This window comes from Habropoda laboriosa, unplaced genomic scaffold (assembly GCF_001263275.1).
Source record: "Habropoda laboriosa isolate 0110345459 unplaced genomic scaffold, ASM126327v1 scaffold106, whole genome shotgun sequence".
Classification (NCBI taxonomy): domain Eukaryota; kingdom Metazoa; phylum Arthropoda; class Insecta; order Hymenoptera; family Apidae; genus Habropoda; species Habropoda laboriosa.
Window position 1 is genome coordinate 622,877 of NW_017100224.1, and position 1,861 is coordinate 624,737.

Here is a 1,861-nt window from a genome sequence, read left to right on the forward strand (position 1 = left end):
GACTGACAGGATCAAACCTACTGACTTAATTATTAATGTCCATTTTCCCAAATATCCACGAATAATGAATCCGCTCAGAATAGTCTTTATCTAAAAAGTGATATCTAAGCATAATTTAAAAGTAACTATATTCTCTGCTTTCTCCTTCCTCCTGTATATACCTCAGGAATTCCAGAACCACAAGCATATGGTGCAAACATTCTTACTAATGATGCAGAAAGCGAAGCAAACAAGAGAGCCCAAGCAATATAAAACATATACGAGATCATGTAAGGTCCTGCACCATCTTTTGATTGACTAAATACTTCTGGCCATGTCCGCCACTAGAAAGAAATTGTAAATTCAAACATTGTAAGATATGAGAAAGAGAAAAATAAACTAGATATACCTGAGAACAGTTACCACCATCGAAAGTTGTTTCATTGTAACTCCAACAACATTGCTCTTTATTTAACCAAAATGCTTGTGGACATATACCAAATTTTAAATCAGTCATCCAGGAAGCCCCTATATCTATGATACCTGCTGCAACTCCTGTAAAGAGACCAACTAGTAAAACACAGAGCCATCCAGACCATGCATCATGAGCTCCCTTGATTAAACCCAAAATAGAATCATGCTTTTTCTTCACAATATAACGATGCCGCATTCTATCTCGAGCAATATCTCGTTGCCAATCAATGGTATGGAAGTCATCATATTGACCAATTCCGGGAATATCATCCGAATCGACTGAAACTACAATAATAGGGCAATAGAGAATAAATTTGATTTTTATTTCCAGTAAATTATACATTGAAAAACCATTATATCGTACTCACTGTGAGAGGAAGCATCATCGATACGAATACAGTGCTCGGAAAGAACGGTATTCTCCCCATGAGAACCTACATTATTAACTTCCAGCATGTCGTCGTCACTGCTTAAATTAATATCACGTCCAGTAGTTCGATTTCGCGATCGTGCATCCTCTACAAAGTATACATCATCTGAATTTTCTACCTAAAATCAATCAAGATTTTACTATTACTATTACTTTTTTTATAATTATTCACTTCTTAAAATAATCCATACAGGATTTTATTTTAGTATTACCTTTGTATCAACTGACTGGTATGTAGTTAATGAATGTTGATGATTTTGTGGTATTGTATTATTTGATAATGTTGTACCTTTCAGTGGAAATTTCTCCATGGTATTGCAACCTATAAAAGAAAATTAAAAAAAAAAATGACTAATCACTAATGGTTAAAATAAAATTTTTTATATCAAAATAAGCTAAATGCTAAAAGCAAAATGATTTTAGCTATATAAATTGGCTAATAAAAATTACCACCTTGAGTACTTTTGGAACTATATAAGTAAAAAAACAATTTTTTTCATTATTTAAGATGGTAATTTTTATTGGTTTACTCTGTGCCAAGTAAAATATTATTTATAAAACACTGTTTTTTCAGTTCTTATTAATAAGTGTATTTATAAAATTGGTAAAAGAAATCAAAAACATGTACTAACTTAATTTAAACAGTTAGTTGTTTTATATTATAGTTAAAGCACTTGAAACTTCATTCGGAATAGCACAACCACTATTGACTATAGTACTCGCAAGCATATTAAAAGTAATGTCTTTTAAGGGATTATCTTATATTCAGGCTGTATAATCTATTGGATCATACTGATGAATAATACATAAAATGATTACCTTGAAAATTACAATATAATTTCTGTTATCATAGATCATCTATTGTATTTTACATTATTTTTGATATTTTTTTTATAATAACATATGATCACAGAAAAAAATGACATATATCTTTGATTTTTCAAAATTTTGAGTCATGTACCAATTATCAAAGATATA

At 30.2% G+C, this 1,861-nt stretch overlaps 1 protein-coding gene across 1 annotated transcript in view; it reads right to left on the bottom strand.

Moving 5' to 3' along the window:
- LOC108571077 (H(+)/Cl(-) exchange transporter 5) overlaps nucleotides 1-1,861 on the bottom strand; it is a 4,538-nt gene that overhangs the window by 1,946 nt on the left and 731 nt on the right. Inside the window, exons 2-6 of the mRNA XM_017933047.1 lie at nucleotides 1,096-1,205; nucleotides 822-1,002; nucleotides 389-738; nucleotides 162-323; nucleotides 4-90 (exon numbers count right to left, since the gene is read on the bottom strand). Coding sequence (XP_017788536.1) covers nucleotides 4-90; nucleotides 162-323; nucleotides 389-738; nucleotides 822-1,002; nucleotides 1,096-1,194 — 879 coding nt within the window. The 5' untranslated portion in view covers nucleotides 1,195-1,205. The remainder of the gene's footprint in view (nucleotides 1-3; nucleotides 91-161; nucleotides 324-388; nucleotides 739-821; nucleotides 1,003-1,095; nucleotides 1,206-1,861) is intronic.